Here is a 17,697-nt window from a genome sequence, read left to right on the forward strand (position 1 = left end):
AATGAGACTGAGGCAGAAGGGTGGTGACTCACATCACACCAGGTTTCTCATGAACCCAACTCCCTAGTTCCCTGGCTGAGAGCCTGCTCCATAGCCTCAGGCAGGACAGGGAAGAGGGAAGGAGAAGAGAGAGAAAGAAGAGTTGTGAGGTCACAGGCACAAGGGACAGGCCAGCTGTGGGAGAAAACAGCCTATAAGGAGCAGGAAATCCCAGGTTCCATGTCTCTTTCTTGGCCTCCTTTTGACTACGGGAATTGGGGGAAATATCCCCCATGATCACATCTGGGCTTAGAGACATATTGGCCTAGGTCAACTAGACACCTGAAAAGGGAAAAAGAGATTTCTGGCTACTGAGCTCCAAGGAGGAGGATGGGGCCAGTGAGCGTAGTGAGGACTCTTCCCTCTAAAGAGTAATGCTGTACAAATCACTTCCCTATCTGTGTTTTCATTTCCTCATCCACTGATGGAAAGTGAGAGTGGAGAATGAAATGGCTTCTAGGCTCCCTTTCCATTCCAACATTGTTGTAGTGTGATGGACCCTCTTCCCCAGCCAGGGGAAAGAAAAGTGTTAAAGACCACAGTCCTGACTAGCCCTTTGCTATTCCCCTACCCAGACTGGGAGTCCCCATCCCAAGTTCCTAAAGGTAATTGCTAGAGGCAGATCCTAGTCATTATCTGTCATTCAGTCATGTTCCATTCTTGTGAACCATTTTGGGGTTTTCTTAGCAAAGTTACTAGAGTGGTTTGCCATCTCCTTCTCCAACTCATTTTACAGATGAAGAAACGGAGGCAAACAAGTTTAAATGCCTTGCTCAGGGTCACACAGCTAGTAAATGTCTGAGGTGAGATTTGAACTCAGGAAGAGGAGTCTTCCTAACTCCAGTTCTGGTGCTCTATCCAAGGCCACTTCACCAACTAGCAGCCCTAGACATTATGGTAAAATCGAAAGAAAATTGGCTTGGACTTCAGGAGACATCAGTTCTATGTAGGCCTAGCTCTACCACCGAGTAAATGTACGATGCATGGTAAACCATTTTAATTTCTCTATGCCTCAGTTTCCTCCTCTATAATATAGAGGTAGTAACTGCATTGCTGGGCTAATGTGAAGATTAAATGAAAGAAGGGGGAGAAAAGTACTATAGCGTAAGCTCCTCGAGAGCAGGGACCCTGTCATTTTCTTATCTTTGTACAGTCAGGGTTGACATTTTTTGGACCTGATCTGGGATTTCACTGGCATCTACCTTCTTCTGGGTAGATCTGCAGCTGCTCCTATACAAAGGGCAATACTAGAGAGTTGCTTGGGACAAAGAGAAATCAAATGATTGGCCCCGGGGCACACAGTCAATATATCTTATAGGCAGAACTTGAACGCAGGTCTCCTAACTTCAATACGATCTCTATTATACCATGCCATCTCTCCTCCTTGTGCCTTTTAAACAGTGGGCACAATTTAAGCATTAAATTGAACCGAATGTAAATGTGAAATTTTTCACTTATTATTCCTGTGTCTCAGGGTCATCTGTTTAGAATTAGAAGGGACATTAGAAATCATCTCGTTTTCAGGAGAAGAAACTGAGGCTCAGAAAAATGAGTAATAATAATAGCTAACGTTTATGAGGTGCCTACTATGTGCCAGGTCCCATGCTAAGAGCTTTACAATTATCTCATTTGATTCTCACAACAAACCCGGGAGGTAGGTGCTATTATGATGCCCATTTCACAGATGAGGAAACTGAGGCAAACAGAGGTTAAGTGACTTGTGCAGAGTCACATAGCTAGTAAGTATCTGAGGCTGGATTTGAATTCTGGTCTTCCAAGGTCACAGAGGCAATGGTAAAGCCTAGATTTGTACTTGGATCCTCTGCCTCCAATCCAGCATCACTTCTGGATCTCGCCCCCTGCTACTTTTCTCATTGCCTGCCTCTTCCTCATGGCAAGCTGAAAGCAACAGATTCCTCATGCAGCCAGAGACGTTTCCCAGAGTTAGGAGGTCACAGCAGTCAGTTGGAGCACCAGCTGGCACTGCCCAGTGAAGGGGGCCTGGCCTGGTACCAGCAGAGAAGGCTGACAAGGCAGCCACTCCCCAGAGAGTGCTGCTTTCCTGGCAATGATGGGCAGGTCTGACCTGTGAGCGGCTCTAACTATTGCCTAGGGCCTGTTTCGAAAGGGCCCAGCCAGGATCCTGACGCAGCCTCCTCTCGGTCTAGTCGCTCTCAGGAGCAGGTTCCCAAGAGAAAGGTGAACTCAGAAGAGGGTGCGTCACTCCTGCCCTGGGCAGCTCTTGGCTCCCAGGGAGAAAGTGGGGACACAACCCCTTTAAGGGGTACACACCTTCATTTATGAATATACACACAGGCACAGAGGAAGGCTCACATGGATGCAGATCTATACCTGCATAGACAAAATCTAGATTTATAAACACTTATATACATCAGCATAGACACACACCCAAAGACATATAAACAGACATTCAACAGACACAACACACCAATCTAGACGTACAGGGACACGCACACACATAAATACATATACACAGAGGAATGCATAGAGCAACACAGATTAAAAGAATCATGCATGCTAAGAATCATGGATACATTGTCATCTTAACGATTAAAAATGAATCAATAACAGTTCATATTTATATCACCCTTGAATGTTTACCCAATGTTTTTGATTCATTATCTTCTTTCCTCTGAACTCCTTTATTTCTTCACTTTTATTGTCCGTGGTTATTTTATTTTTTCCTACTTAATAGTATTTTTTCCAATTACATGAAAATTTGGGGAATTGCCAATTACAATTTACTCAAAATCTTTTTCCCTCCCTCCCGCCCCTCCCCCTCTCCCCCTCTCCCCAAGAGGGCAGGCAATCTGATATAGGCTATACATGTACAATCAGATTAAACCTGTTTCCACGTTAGTCATGTTGTGAAAGAAGAATCAGAACAAAAGGGAAAACCACGAGAAAGAAAAAAAAGAAAATAGTCTGCTTCAATCTGCATTGAGACTCTACAGTTCTTTCTCTGCATGTAGATAGCATTTTCCATCGTGAGTCTTTGGGAGTTGTCTTAGAATGTTGTATTGCTGAGAAAAGCCAAGTCTATAAAAGTTGATCATTGAACAATGTTCTGAACTACTTTTTTAAAAATTGGTGATGATTTTTGTTTTTTACATTCCTTTCATTTCCAGAAATATCCTCCCCCCACCGCCATCCTGAAACCATTTCTTGTAACAAAGAATTTTAAGAGGGGAAAAAGCATTCTGCCTGATTTATTCTCTATTGAACTCCCATTGCTAATAAAACAGCTAGTACTTCTATAGCACTTTAAGGTTTGTGAAGCGCTGTACGTAGGTTATCTTATTGGATGCTCACAATCCAAGAAGTAGGTGCTACGATTATTCCCATTTTGCAGATGAGGAAACTGAGACTGAGAAGGGATAAGTAACTTGCCCAGAGTCACGAAATGGAATTTGAACTCAGGTCCTCCCGACTCCAAGTCCATTGCTCCTATCCACTCCAGACTAAGACTTTGTACACAGTGTCTTGCACACTTATCCACATAGTTACACAAAACCTAGACACAACCATTAGTATTACAGAAGTGTAATCCTACTTGTATATGATCAGCATTATTAATCATTCTGGTTCTGAGTATTCAGACCAGGAATGAAGAACTTTCCACTAAGGGCTGCTAACCTATTGAAAAAAAAAAATCTGGGAAGGCAGCTAGGTGATGCAGTAGACAGAGCACTGGCTCTGGTTTCAGGAGGACCTGAGTTCAAATTTGACCTCAGACACATACTAGCTGTGTGACTCTGAGGAAAGCACTTAACCCTAATTGTCTAAAAAAAAGAACCAAACGAAAATTCATTGAGTCACATACAAAGTAACTTAGTTTTTAAAAATATCTACCAAAAATAAGAATTATCTCATTTTTAACTTGAGTAGAGAATATAAAACTTTGTTAGACTGATATAACAGATCTCTTAAAACAGTCTTTAATTTTGTGTTATTACTGATAGGAGGAGAAAAAGTAAAAAGGAGAAAAAGAGCAGAAATTGGAAAGAGATAGGAAAAGATAGAAGAGTCTAGAAAGGGGAAAAGAGATAAAGATGACATAGGGAGAGAGTATGAGGAGAGAAAAACAGAGAATTAAAGAGAGGAAAAGAAAGAATAAAGAAAGAAAAAAGGGGAGAGGCTTAGTGAAAGATTATCCTTAAGTTCACTTGGGTTGTGGGCTTTCAGAAACCTGATTGCTGCCCTTTGACAGTGGAAAAATTGATAGACATTGTATCAGGAAGTCTGATGCTAAATCCTGACTTTGATATCAGCTTTGTGTGACAGACTTTATCTTTTGGAGTGTCAGTTTCTTATCTATGAAATAGGCATGTAACATGCCAATTGTCACATAGGTCCCCAAAACTTGGTTCCAGGATCATCATCTATTCAACTGCTGCTCTGAGCCCCTCTCTGAATACATCATTGACCAGAATGTATTATATCCAGGGCATTTCATTGCAATGGGATCCTAGATTTGTGACTGCCTCTCCCAGATCTTTACTTCAGAAAAGTCCCAACTATGTTTTACTACATTCCCTCCTTTATGACCTTCTAGATATCCATGCCTGAAACCATACCCTGGAGGAACTTCTACCCTGGGCCCTCACCCTGGGAATACTGTTTCAGGAAAGCCCCAGTCATTCAGAAACATACCCTTTCCTTTCCCACCCACCCCACTTCTGGAACCATAACCCAAGATCAAATCAACTCTACCATTGTTCCTGAATGGGGTGTGTCAAAATGCTCCCCTTTGGCCCCACTCACAGTCCTTGTAAATTTCCAGAGCCAAACCGCTCCTTCCTGGTTACCATTCCTCTAGGTGTGTGGTTTCCCCCAGTTCTTTCCTTCCCTCTGTCCACATGGGGTATCATACCTTTACCTGCAAGTACCCAACTACCCAAAGGAATGCAAATTTTGATAACTGAAACCTCTCCACATATCTTGAGGTTTACAAGCTAGATTTCTTTCTTTCTTGCCTTAAACCCAAATCACTCTGACTCTCATTGGCCAATGGAAGGTTCCAGGCCAAGTCCCACCTGGTCACAGTTTGGGCCCTAATTGGCTCCGAGTGAATATAAATAGTAATTGTTTCTATTTTGACCAGAAACCCTGAAGGTCTTCCCCTCCCAGATTTTTTTTTTTGGGGGGGGGGGACCTAGGTAAAAGAGGCCATTCTGTACCTCATTTCTTACCCAGCTTTAATTATTGATTGGCATTGCCTCAGTCAAACTGAAACCTGTTAAAGACCTTTGCTTAAAAAGGCCAAGGTTTCCCACTGCATCATCCTGATTGTTATCTGGTCACTGAACACAGATGGCTCTGGAGGAGAAAGTGAGGCTCTCCCCCACTTAAATCTAAATCACTTGCAAGGCATGGCATCACCTCCGTGATGTCATGGTCTTCTTTGAGCATGAAGAACAAGCAACAGTTTCCCCCTTTAGGGAACCTATATTGGATTTGTTTTGTGAAGTTTGGATTCAGTCAGAGGGTCACACTTGAGGACCTACAGGCTAGAAAGGATATCTGAAGCTCTCAAATCCAACTCCCTCATTTTACAGTAATAAGAGAACAATTTTTTAAAAATAGAACTTCAGAGTAGATAATCAGGAAAATATAATAAAACAACAAACACTCTTCCCACTTGTTTCCCAAATATCCCCAGAATTAAAAATTCCCACTGGGTCCAGCCTGTTCTCATCCCACCTTATTGCTATCCTCTTGATACTCAAGCTAAAGGAGCAAACCACTGGGTCATCTGATGATCACTGAAGGTACTCTTTCTGGATGTCTAGGTCATCATTCCCTCTTGCCACTAGGCTCACCAGTCTTCAGGATTCCACCACAGCTATTTTCTCCAGCCTGGAAAGGATGAGGTTTCACAGGACTATAAGAATGCAACTGCAACAAAGTCCAATCTAGCAACTAGGAGACCTGTGGGTCCATGGGCATTGTTGTATTGATTCCCAGAAACTGAACATCAGGAGAGGGTATGAGGAAGGATCCCTGATGGTTCTAGCAGGAAGAGACTTGGTCCAGAGGGAGTCTTAGCTTCTGGGGCCATTTCCTTTTCCTCTACCTCCCTCCATCTATCTCCCAATTCTGATCTCCCCAGTCCTTTCCAGGAAGGGGAGAGTAATTTCTCCAGGATATTACTTTGTATATACATGATGGATATAATCAAAGGATTGCCCCACAACTTATTGGCTCCAGGCAATCATGCCTTGGAGCTGATTCCCTTCCAGTTACATATTTGCCCAGCCGGTCCTTTCTGATGCTAGCTCAGTGCTGCAAGACTTGTGGATGATGCAGAAATCCTTTTGGTTTCCTTGACAACATCTGGGGAGAAAGGCTGTATCAGAGAAGTCAGGAATTCTGCCCTATGGCATTCTCTTTCCCTTACTTTCTCATACTTCCCATGGGGGGTGGAGGAAAGGTACCCTTCCCCACCCTGGCAGAAATGTAACAGCTTCTATGTGACAGCGAGAGCAAAGATCCTGCTAGGCAAGTCCGTGGGCCTCTGGCTGCCTTTTCTTTCCCTGAACACAGGTGACAGAATGGTGATCCTGAAAGGCACCTTCCCAAGTCTGGTGACAATCTCATGAGTTTGAGAGTTCAGGGCTCTTACATCCTTCAGTTGGTACAGGAGACGCCCTATACTCCCACTACGGGGAGGGAATTCTTGGCAGAGCATGAGGGGAAGAGAAGGGAAGGAAAAGTAAAACCTCTAAGGTAGAAAATCCCCAAAAAGTCTGAAGGACAATAAGTAGACCTGTTTCACGGTCGCACTGGGGACAAATAGGATAGTAGTGGGAAATAAAGCTGGAAAGATAAATTCCTGAGAGCCGCTGAAGAATCCTTTCTGGGAAAATCTTTGGATCATAAATCTCTAGTTGGAAGAGACATCAAATAAGGACATCAAATTAATTCATATTGCAGAACTCAGGTCCTCTGACTAAGGCAACTAGACAGCGCAGTGGACACAGCACTGGGCCTGTAGTTAGGAAGTCCTGAATTCAAATCTAGCCTCAGAGACATTTACTAGCTGTGTGACCCTGGGCAAGTCATTTAACCTATTTGCCTCAGTTTCCCCAACTATAAAATGGGGAAAATCATAGCACCTGTCTCCCAGGGTTGCAGTGAGGATCACATGAGCTAATAATCACAAAGCATTTAGCACAGTGCCTGACTGTGTAATACATACATAATAAATGGTTTATTATATATACGTAGTACGTAATGCATACGTAATACATAGGGGTTTCCTTCCTTCTTCTAATTCTAAATCCATTGTTGTTTCTGCTATACCAGACTGTAAATACTGTCATCATCCTCATTTTACAGATGAGAAAATTGAGGCTCAGTTCTCTCCCCTCTCCCCCATAGCTGATCCCTTACCAAGTCTTGTTGGTTCTACCTTAGCATCTCTTGCAAATGTCTGTACCATCTTTCTCCTGATATGACCACTATACTAATTCCTATTTCTCCCCCACACCATTACAATAACCTTCCATTTGCACTAGCAGTTTTCAGCCTACTCAAGGTCACACACTAATATAGGGTCAGGAGATCACATGCTCCAAAATCCTCATTTTAAAGATTAAGGAGCCCAGAAAAGTAAGACTTGCCCAAGGTCAGCCAACTGATAAGAGTTAGAGGTCAGCATTCAAACTCTGGTGTTCTAACTTCAAATCTAAATCCCAGGCTCTTTGTACCACACCTACCTTTCAAATTCAAGGGGTTGAGGTCAAACTGATCAACAATAAAGACTGAACCAGCAGCTAGGTGGCCTGGAGTCAGGAAGACTCATCTTCCTTGAGTTTAGATCTGGCCTCAGGCACTTACTAGCTGTGTGACCCTGGGCAAGTCACTTAACTTGGTTTGCCTCAGTTTCTTCATCTGTACAATGAGGTGGAGAAGAAAATGGCAAACCATTCCAGTGTCTTTGCTAAGAAAACCCCAAATGGAGACACAAAAGAGTTGGACATGAGTGAACAACGAGATTGAACTGGATTACTTTTTAGACATGGGGAAGAGTGAGGAAGATTAGTCAATTGGTTACATTTTTCTAGATGTCCTCCCAAACATTACCTCAACTAGATTCTCATAACAACATTTACCAGATGGGCTGGCCAAGGGTTCTCTGTTTTCATGGATGAAGATCATAAAATATAAGAATTTTTTCATTATCTCACCTTTCACCTGCCAGAATCAAATCCCATGAGCCATTGACTCCTTTGGCCTAACTTTACCCTCTCTTGATTTCTTTTTAATTGTTTGTTTTTAATGCATCTATTTCCAGAAGAGACAATAGAGGAAGTCTCTAAAAACCTCAGAGGGAGGAACTGGTTTTGTGGCAAAGATGATTTTAAAGACACTAATGGTGGAATAGCCAAGTCAATCAATCAATAATCAAGCTATGTGCTATGCTAGGTTCTGGAGATACAAAGATTCAAAGAAAAAAAAAGAATCAATCCCTGTGTGCTGTCAGGAAGCTTGCATTTTAGTGAGGGGGACTGGAGAAAGAGAGCGCCTACAAACATAGTTATATGGCAAGTAATGGGGAGGGGGAGTATTAGTAGCTTAGGGGAGGTGTATGAGTTGAACTTTGAAGGACAGTAGGGTTTACAAGAGGCAGAGTGGAAGAAGGAGACATAAGGGACCCCATGAAATTGGAGCCACTGGAGTTTGTTGAGGTGAGAGAGTAGTGGGAGACATGGTCAGACCTGTGCTTTAAAAGGAAAGTCACTTTGGCAGCAAAGGGGAGGATCCATTGGATTAGGGAGAGACTTGTGTTTGGGAGACCAACCAGAAGGCCTTTGCACATAGAGGATAGACATGTCACATGTGAAGGACATCAAGACCAGCTTGGCTGGACAGTATAATGAAGCTGGAATCATTGCAATAGCCTTCTGGTTAGTCTTCTTGCCTTGTCTTGTACTCATATTGGTATGTGTCTGATAATGCTTGAGGAGTCTTAAGTCTCAGTTTTCTCATCTGAAAAATGGGGAGCAAAGTCAATTTTTCAACCTTAACTATTGCGCTGAGAATGAAATTCAGATACTATTATGTTGAAACTACTTTGAAAGTCAAAGAGTACTATACCACTCTGAAGGATTATTCATGTCTTTCTTTCATTTGTTTACTGTTTCTTAATCCTTTAGTCACTCTCCGGCACATACAGGCATAGCTCCCATAAACAGAAGGATTGACCCAGATAAGGGATCATAGAGATCTGCTCCCATAAACAGAAGGATTGACCCAGATAAGGGATCATAGAGATCTACTCCAACCCCCTTATTTTACAGATGAGTAAACTACTGCCCAGAAAGACTAAGCAAATTACCCAAGGCACACAGGTAGAAAGTAGCATTGGCAGAGCTAGGATTCGAATCCAGTTCCTTTGATTCCAAACCAGGATCTCTAGAACTGATGTATTGTCAATCAATAAGTATTGATTAAATTCCTATTAGGGACCTCTAATTTTCTATTGGTTACAAGTTATGCCTTCATAGGGAGACCTTGAGGCTATTACCATTAACCCAGTTGCAAAGTGGATAGAGTATTGGACCTGGAGTCAGAAAGAGCTGTGTTCAAGTCCTGTCTCAGATAATTATTAGATATGTGAACCTGGATAAGTCACTTAATTTCTCTGAGTTTGAGTTTTCTTATGAGCAAAACAAGGATAACAATAGCACCTACATTTTAAAAACATGAAGGGCTTTGCAAACTTCAAAGTGCTATATATAAATGCTACCCATTACTCTTATTGTTAAATCTTGGACAAATCATATAATCTCTCTGGATCTCCATTTTCTTACAGTTCAATATCCGTTTGTTGATTTGATCCTTTATAATGAGGGATCAGAAGATCTCTTAGGTTCCTTTAGCTCAGAATATCCTATGGATCCCAGAATCCTTGAAAGTCCCCTTTATCTCCAAATCTCTAGGACAAAGAATCAAATAGTGCATTCAGCTCCCTAAACTCTTCCAGGTCAGGTTCATTCTACACCCTTCCTTAGTCAGCCCTCTCCAATTCCACCCAAGTTATGGTCCTGTTCAGCAGGTCCAGATGTGACCTCAGGGCACCTGACCAAACTCTCTACCCCTCTCTGGGTTTCAGTTTCATCATCTATAAAATGAGGGGGTTGGACGAGATGATCCAAGGTCTTTTCTTGCTCTAAATAAATCTGTGATCCTATAACCCAGGTCCTAACCAGTGAGCCAATCTTCCAGGGCAAGCCTAGGTCATCTACCTGAGATATTTTTCAGAGATGATCTATATGGGTTTCCTAGGACTACTTCAGCTTGGAAGTCCAAATGACTTAAAGTTGGAACCTTTAAAACACTAGTGAAATCACAGCTACTGGTCCACTCATTGTCCTAAAATCTGAGTGATGCCTAGGTCTCTCCTGATGCTACCACCCCTATCTCCAGAGAGGAGAAGATCAGGCTATGTGAGGTTTCATCCTGTACCTATACCCAAACTCTAAGAGCTCACTCACTCCCTAAGCTACCTGGGATGTCGATAAGGGAACCAGCTTTCACCTTGAGTCTGAGCAGTAAGGTGAAAAGGCTCCAGGTTACCCCAGAGTCTGTTTTGAGCTGCTGCCATCCTCGGAGTTGGGGGGGAGCAGGAAGAGAAAGAAGGGGCCCCGCCCAACAGGTGAGGTCATGGGAAAGAAGCACTGGCGCTGACACCTGGGGAAACCCGTTCTCAGGCCAGCTTCCCACGCTTGCTCCCTGGGAACCGACTAAACCCATCCCAGGAGCCCCACACCCCAGTTCCAGCCACTGCTCTCAGCTGAAACAGAAAGGAACGTTGAGAGGGCTGGAGGAGGGCTAGAGAGCCAAAAGAAGATGGGAGGATAGGTTCTGACTTGGGTGTTTTAAAGTGGTTTTAATACTCTCCCAGTTGAGTGTAGGGGATAGAGCTCTGGACTTGACATCAGAAAGGTGTGGGTTCAAATCCTACCTCAGACATTTAACTGGCATGTGAAGTCATTGAATTTCTCTGGGCCTCAGTTTCTTTATCTATAAAAGTGAAAGGATTGGATTTAACTCTATGCCTCTCATAACTTCCCATGACATTATTTCAGCAAATCCCAGGCCCTGTCTCCTTCTAGGAGACTACAGGCTCTGACCCTAGATAACCCAGCGGGTCCCTGTCATATTCACACCCAAGTTATGGGCCCCTGAGTATGGAATAGGAGGTCAGGGAGTCTCCTATGTAGCCCCAGCACTGGGAAATGACAGACCAAAACATCAATTTCAGACACTTGAGACTTTTATTGGTAAACATTACTCCACACAATCCCTTCTGCATTGCCCTATTAGGGACTGAACCCTCATTGAAGAAGATTGGGATACAGTCTTCAAAGCTCTCTCCTCTGCTACTCCCTGTTGCTGCTCTGGCCACTCCCTTCCAGGAACCCCCTTCTCTGAGATTCAGCCCTCACTTCGACTCCTGTCCAGCCAGTTTGGGCAGTACAGAGCAAGGATTGAGAGAGAGCTCTTCTCATAAGGGGCCCCAGGCGGCCCCTCCCTCTCTGGCCTTAGGCAGAAATAGGGCTGAGGGCTGGCCAGGGAAGAGCCCTTGACAGGTCCCTCCTATCTCCCCAGAGCAATAGTCATCCCTCCCCCCCCCCCCAACCTCTCTGCTCCAAGCTTCCTTATCTCTCATCTCAAAAGGGCTTGTTCCCAAAGATCTCTCTTCTATTGTAGACTCTCCCGCAAGTTCCCATCTTCTCATTCTCTACCAGCCTGCTTTTCTCAGATCTCTTTCGCCTTACACTCCCACCATGCCCACCTTGTCCCATCATTCTAGTACCTTCTTTCCTGTCTCTTCTCCAGAGATCTCTCTTCCATTATAAAACCTTGCCCAAGGTTCCTCAGAGCCCTCTCCTATTGTAAACATTTATTTTCAGCTAGCTGTCCTCTTGGATGAGTTCAGAGTGCTAAGATGTTCTGGCCAGGTTCTCCCTTCCTTGTGCTACAATCTGTGGGCACAAGGGACTCTGACATTTTCCTGGAGGGAACCCAAGCAAGGACTCTTCCTTGTTCAGAATTGTATTGGCTTGTAGGCCCATGCTGGAAAACCCCATTAAATTAGGGCTATGTGAGTCACCTGAAGGAACAGGCTGCTTTCTAAAGGGTGAACTGGTTGGTCCTCGGAAGGAGACTCCAGGCACCTTCCCTCCTACAGGTCTTAGTCCCAAATAGGTAAAATAAAGTGAACAGTTAACGGCTCTCTGTTCCTACAATTACCAGGAAAGGTCCACACCATGTGAAGGTGACCTAGGCTCTGCTCCTTCCAGCAGCTCCAAGGTCTCCCACAGCCCCTCGGTTCCAGGCATTTCTAGCCTCCTCTCCCCTCCTCCCTGCAGGAGCTCAAACAAAGCAGAAGAACTTCTTCCATCTGCACCGGGAGAGTGTCCGGACGCCCTTGGCATTGAGCTTCTTCTCCAGTCTGGCCTTGTGCTCAATGGCACTGAGGATAGCAGCATCAAACACCTCCTTCAAGTTCTTTTGAGTCAGAGCAGAACACTCCAGGTACCCCCGGGCTCGGATCTTTTCAGCCAAGCCCTGAGCCTGGGGATGAGGCACAGGTGTTTCCCGACCCCCTTGGTCCAACTGAATCAGTACATTAACATCATCCCGCAAATCAGCCTGAGTGCCCACTAGCAAAACAGGGGCCTGGGGGTTGTGGGTTCGAATCTCAGGCAGCCACTTCTCTGTGATGTTTTGGAAGGAGCCAGGCTGCACAACACTGAAGCAGGCCAGGAAGACATCTGTGTCTGGGTAACAGAGGGATCGAAGGCGGTCGAAGTCCTCCTAGAGCAGGAAATAAATTCGAATCAGCAAAAGGATGGTGACGATAAGTCGAAGGACTGGTTAGGAAGTATTAACTCCCTCTGGGACTGAAGGGAGAGAACATTGCCTCCTCCTTTGTGCCTTATGCTAAATATCCTCCTTTCTAGCTCATCTCTCACTAGGGGATTTAGGTAATAAAATAATGAAGAGTTGATATGGGTACTTTTCTCACCTTGGAAGAGAGGTGGTGGACTACAGGTGCAGAATGAGGCATACGCTTGCAGACATGGTCAATAAATGGATGTTTAGCTTAGATATTTCTTTGTTCTATGGGAATAACTAATATTTTTCCCCCTCTTGCCCCTCCCAGGTTGTTTTATGAGTTGTTTCCCCCCATTAGAATGGAAGGGCCTACATTGCTTCCACAGGTATTCTCAGCACTTAGTAAAGTACCTAGTACTTAGGAAGCACTCAATAAATACTTGTGGATTGACAGGGGGATGAAGAGAGAAGTTAATGGAAAGTAAGAGTAATATATTTTTTAAAAAGCCATCAGTTAAATGTTTTTAAAAGCTGAGGGATGATGAGGCTAGGGACTCTCCTTCCTCCACCCTTTCTAGAGTCCTGATGCCAAACCAGGGGGTTACTATTCTTTCTTACCTGTCCAGCTGTATCCCAGAGCTCAATCCGGACTGGGGCTCCATCCACCAAGACTTGTACTGCATTGAGAGAAGGTCTCAGAACCATCAGGAAGTCATTTCCTTCAAATCAACACTCCCTTCTCCATCCCTAGGTGTCCCTGTCCTAGACCTCACCCACCACCACCGCTATAGCCTCCCCAGAATTAAAACAGGTTTGAAATGGAAAGGCTCTTAGGGCCCAGATCCATCCAGACAAATGTAAGAATAGGAGAGCCCAGACTATATAGATTCATGGATTTTGTGGCCAGGGCTATTTGCCGCACAGCAGATCTATTTCCTTGGCACTGCGGGTGCCTCCTTACCCTCCCAGCCACCCACATCCAGCGAGAGGAGAGGAGCCTATATAGCCAGTGAGTGGTCCTGGGCCTCTGGCCCGATCCAGTCCAGTCCCGGCCCCACCCCCCACACCCGGACCTAACAGTACCGGAGAAGGTGTCCAGCGCCGTGGGCCGATAGCAGGCGGGATACCCATTGCAGGTGTAGCTGACGATGAGGCTGCTCTTGCCCACCGCCCCGTCGCCCACCAGCACGCACTTGATGCCCAGCTCCGGGGGCGCGCTGCCCCTCCGCGGGGGAGGGGTCGGGGCCCGGACCGGAGGCGGCTCCGGCTCAGCCAGCTCCCGTGGAGGCATGACCGGCTCCCCGGTATGGCAGGGGCGCCGGCTCTGGATGGGGGGCCTCAGTCCGCTGGCCTTGAGCCCTCTCCTTTCAGACAGGCTCCGCTCCCGGCCAGCCTCACAGCTCCGAGATCTCCCTCTGGAAAAGCCCAGCTGACCCGGGCCTCCCTACCCTTGGTTCATTAGCATAGGTCCGCCCGCCTCCTTTGCATATTCTACCTGGCCGGCCTCTGGCCCTGCCCACCGGTCCATCTCCTTCCCACCCCCTGAGTGATTTCCCTACTGGAAAGAATCCAGGAAAGACACACACAGAAAAAAGATCGACTGGCAGAAATTGACGTTACCCAGGCAAAGAAACACCCAGTAAGGAGACAAAGACTATCATACACAAAGAAACTGGGAGACACCCCAAGAACAAAAAATATTTAAAAAAGAAAAGAAAAGAAACAGACATTCACAGAGGGAAAGAAAGGGGCCAGCCACCTTCCTACAGAAATGCTGAACACACAGAGAAGGGAAAGCCACGGTCTGTTCCAGCCCTGCCAATTCACAGGATCATAGGATTTAGAAAGGAAAGTTCTTCCCCTTTAATCTAGTTTTACCCTGTTCTTGACACCCCCGAGCTCCTTTCTCTTCTCATTTCCTGGGGAGGCTCATGGGTTCCCAGAAAAGAAGTGAGCAAGCAGGGATTGTTTAACGCTTCTCCTTGTATCCCCACCCCCACCCTGTGCCCTGGACAGTTCCTGGCGTATATGTAATATGTATATTGATTAAGAAGCGCAACACTATTGAAAGATCCAAAGGAGAGTCTCCAGTGCGCTGTTTGGATCCTTCATGGCTCTTTATAAAAAAGACAGGGGCCAGAATTGCATCAGAATAGATAGGCTGGGAGGCGTCGCAATCTGCCTTGGTGAACTGACGGCGATGAGATCATGGATCTATCAAAGCGTCTAAGCAATCTATTCTGGGAGTGGAACAAAGCAAATTAAATAGACATTGCCCTTCTCCTGGGAGGATTTTATAATCTAAGAATCTTACCAAGAGCACAGAGAAGGATGGTACATCCCAAAAGGCAGGAGACTGGGATCCTCAATTCTGTCACTAACTGGGTATACAATCTTGGGGAAATCATTTAGTCTCTGAGTCTCCGTTTTCTCATCTACAAAAGCGGGGGGAGGAGGAGGGAGGGGGTGGTGGTGGTAAATAAAATTTTTACTATTTTAAATATTTGCACTCATCAGCAAGGTTGTTGTCAGGAAAATATTAAGTAAATTGTGAACCATTATTCTGAACCATTTTAGTGTCAAAGGCGCTAGGGTTGGAATCTTAGCCCTCCCATTTACCTGCATGCCTAAGTCCAAAACTTCGAAGGAAAAGTTTCTTCCATCTGTAATAGCACATTACAGGGTTGTTGTGAAGAAAAAATTAGATAAATGTTTGTAAGGCGCTTTATGAACCTTAATGCACCATATAAACATTAGTTATTATAATGAACTCTCCACTTTTGGTGACTTTGTACTCTGGGTGAGAGGTTGTTTTAGGCTGTAAATTAGGGCAGGGAAGGATTTATTTAATTTGCTTTCATGTGGTTATCTCAGGGTCAGGGGCAAGAATCAAACTCTGCCTCCAAACCCAAGATTTTTTCCACTATAACATACCCTCTCCTTCCTAAATAGGTCCATTCATTCAATCAACCTCGTATGATGGCACTCAGGGATAGCAGATATCTAGAAGCTGATGGTTCTGGCTCTAATAGCCTGGGAAACATTCAATTCAGCAATACTGCAAAACCTCCTTTACAAATAATCATGCATATCCTTTGACCCTCAATACCACTTCTAGGGTTGTATCCCAAAGAGATCATTAAAAATGAGAAAAGGACCCACACATAACAAAAATATTTATAGCAGCTCTTTTTGTGGTGCCCAAGAACTGGAAATCGAGGGGATGCCCATCAATTGGGGAACTGCTGAACAAATTGTGGTATATGAATATAATGGAATACTATTGTGCTACAAGAAATGACAAACAGGTGAACTTCTGAAAAATCTGGAAATACTTATATGAACTGATACTGGGTGAAGTGAGCAAAACTAAGAGAACACAATACATGGAAACAGCCACAGTGTGTGAGGACTGATTTTGATAGACTTAGCCCTTCTCAGCAATGCAAGGACCTAAAAAAATTCCAAAGGACTCATTATGGAAAATGCCATCCACATCCAAAGAACTACGGAGTTGGAATGCAGAGAGGCACAGACCATTTTCTTTTTTGTCTTGTTTTGTTTTCTTTCTCATGCTTTCTCTCATTCAATATAATTCTTCTATGCAACATGACTAATGTGAAAATGTTTTTAATAGGTATAGTAGATTTTATTATTTAATTTAATATAGTAGAGCCTATATCCAATTGTATGCCATCTTGGGGAGGGAGGAGGAGAAGATTTAAAAGTTATGGAAGTGGATGTTGAAAACAAAAAATAAATAAATTAACTAATTAAAAAAACAATAATCATTCATTCCTGAGCTATTTTAGACAGAGTAGGTGGCATTTAAGGAGTTCACATTAAGGAAAAGTACATGTTAAACAAGAAAGAACATGGGAAGGGGTGGGGGGTATCAGGAAAAACTGGGTTCAGATTTTACCTCTGACACATATTGGGTCACATTGGCAGCTCCCTACTTAAATGGAATTGCAAGTCTAATCCCAAAATGACAAAATAACAAATGGAGAGCATCCCAGCAGTGCGACAGAGCAGAACACTTGGGTTCCCATTCTGCTTCTGACACTAGCTGTGAGACTATGGGCAAATTACTTATCCTCTTAACCTCAGACTTATCCATTAAATCATGGAGATAAGTGGAGGTCTGCATTGGTGACTCTTACACCCAGCCCACATTTTACGTATATATTAAAGGAAAGACACAGGTTCATTTGTCAAAGACCTTATGACCTAATAATCTTTTGGTCTGTGACTCCAATGGAAGATTGAAAACCGTAAAAATTTCAGATGTTTTTTGAGGTAGAGAAAGTAGAGTTGGAAAACAGGAAGGAAAGACTGATAGAGGAAAGGATGAGCAGAATTTTGACCAGGATCCTATATCTGACTTTTTTTCCCCCTAGTTATTATGGGGAAGAACTTTTTCAGTTAATCTGAAAGATATCAAATCTCCATTAAAGCCCTATTCCAATACCTGTTACATCAGAAAAATGGATTTGGTTCTTAAAGGCCATGCCAGACATGGATATGTCAGGAGATTTTATAAAGCTGGAAAAGCTTTAATGCATCAATCAATCTGCAAGCATTTATTAAACACTTACTATGCGCCAAAGGATTTTTAAAAACCAACAAAGTAATTCTTGCCTTGAAAAAGCTTACATTCTATTATGAGATGCAATATTTACATAAGTAAACATAAGAAAGTATAAACAGAATATACACAAAAATAATTCCAAGGTCAATTTTTTGGGAGGATACTTGGGGGATCAGGATTGTTAAACTGATTAT

General features: G+C 44.0%; 1 protein-coding gene across 1 annotated transcript; it reads right to left on the bottom strand.

Annotated features, from left to right (window-relative positions):
• Positions 1-11,326: 11,326 nt before the first annotated feature.
• On the bottom strand, positions 11,327-14,744 carry RHOV (ras homolog family member V). Its single transcript, XM_072625646.1, has 3 exons — positions 13,996-14,744; positions 13,531-13,589; positions 11,327-12,891 (listed from the first exon to the last, which is right to left on the bottom strand). Exons 1-3 carry the CDS (start codon positions 14,201-14,203, stop codon positions 12,448-12,450), a joined length of 711 nt encoding a protein of 236 aa, XP_072481747.1. The 5' UTR covers positions 14,204-14,744; the 3' UTR covers positions 11,327-12,447.
• Between the last annotated feature and the right edge of the window lie 2,953 nt (positions 14,745-17,697).

This window comes from Notamacropus eugenii, chromosome 7 (assembly GCF_028372415.1).
Source record: "Notamacropus eugenii isolate mMacEug1 chromosome 7, mMacEug1.pri_v2, whole genome shotgun sequence".
In the NCBI taxonomy this organism is placed as follows: domain Eukaryota; kingdom Metazoa; phylum Chordata; class Mammalia; order Diprotodontia; family Macropodidae; genus Notamacropus; species Notamacropus eugenii.

Coding starts and splice junctions, on each gene's coding strand:
- RHOV (XM_072625646.1), bottom strand. CDS start 14,203: ATGCCTCCACGGGAGCTGGCTGAGCCGGAGCCGCCTCCGGTCCGGGCC. Junction 13,590..13,995: donor GGCGCTGGACACCTTCTCCG/GTACTGTTAGGT, acceptor CTCTCAATGCAG/TACAAGTCTTGGTGGATGGA. Junction 12,892..13,530: donor TCTGGGATACAGCTGGACAG/GTAAGAAAGAAT, acceptor TTCCTGCTCTAG/GAGGACTTCGACCGCCTTCG.